Source organism: Octopus bimaculoides, chromosome 22 (assembly GCF_001194135.2).
Source record: "Octopus bimaculoides isolate UCB-OBI-ISO-001 chromosome 22, ASM119413v2, whole genome shotgun sequence".
NCBI lineage: Eukaryota > Metazoa > Mollusca > Cephalopoda > Octopoda > Octopodidae > Octopus > Octopus bimaculoides.
Window position 1 is genome coordinate 15,163,551 of NC_069002.1, and position 1,267 is coordinate 15,164,817.

The 1,267-nt window shown below is 37.6% G+C and overlaps 1 protein-coding gene across 1 annotated transcript in view; it reads right to left on the bottom strand.

Moving 5' to 3' along the window:
- Positions 1-1,267, bottom strand: part of LOC106880038 (uncharacterized) — a 456,507-nt gene that overhangs the window by 228,672 nt on the left and 226,568 nt on the right. The window contains exon 90 of the mRNA XM_014929839.2: positions 374-580. Coding sequence (XP_014785325.2) covers positions 374-580 — 207 coding nt within the window. The remainder of the gene's footprint in view (positions 1-373; positions 581-1,267) is intronic.

A 1,267-nucleotide genomic window follows, 5' to 3' on the forward strand; every position in this document is an offset into this window, starting at 1 on the left:
CAGTTTCCGTCTACCAAATCTACTCACAAGGCTTTGGTCGGCCCGAGGCTATAGTAGAAGACACTTGCCCAAGGTGCCACACAATGGGACTGAACCCGGAACCATGTGTTTGGTAAGCAAGCTACTTACCACACATAATTATTGATGATGATGAAGAGGAAGGGAGGGCAAGTGAAGGAGTATGGGCTGGAAGCCAAGTGATAGTGGAAGATAAGTGGCAGAAGAGTAGCAAATGGAGATATGAAGATCTGTTTAAACAGGAAATGGGCCGCAGCACTAAACTCAACATCTTTACATGAGGGACAAGGATCTGGAAAGAGTAGGAGGAGGTGTAGGATGAAGAAGGAGGAGGTGAAAGAGTAGAACGACTTACTTTAAAATTTTTGCTGGAGATTCGGATCACTCGTGTTCCTGGTGTCAGTTTTCCATTAACATACATTTTTATTTTGAAGGGAGATGATTTTGAAGCTTTCCTATCTAAGCCGCATCCATCAATCAGAATGACATCGTCACCAGACAGTGCAGCAACAGCACAGTTGCAGGAAGCAGCACCAAAGCAACTTTTGTAGAATGCATGAACCTGAAGAAGAAACAGTAGCAGATCATTAATATACATATATATCAAATACCATGATGTATTAAAATTATTTCTGCCATTTAAATTCCATGGCTACTGGAAATAAGTTTGAATGATTTTCATACTGATGATGGCTACAGAGCCAAAAACAAATGTCCACGACTATCCTCTTATCTCCAGACAATCAGTCAGTCTGTTTCCTTAATGGCGTGTTAACTATGAAGAATTTTTGATTCTTGAAACTATCTTATCTTTTCAAGTGGAGCTGGTCTTAAATGTAACTTGGTAATTATGATACAACTTTTAGAGGCAGAGGTAATTTCAATAAAGCAAGAATTTATAACAAAGGAATAATATGTAAGGACTATTATTTATACTTTGTCTTATATATCACTCTGTGTAGAAAGCAGTTTGTCTGAAGCCCGTTCATGGATTCACTATATAGAATAGTGATAGACCATAACCTTGGACCCTGTCATAAGAATACTGGGAGTTCTTCACTAATCTAAACAATGTTGTTAGCCTGGTGTGCAACAGAGAGCTTATGAAGTATTTTGACCAGATGGATAATCCCCCAGTATCATATATATATATATATATATTGTTAACTATATACGTCCTTTGAAAACAAGGTGTACTGGTTGTCAATTAAGTGCTTTAGTATGAAATATATCTAAAATCTTAAAAGAT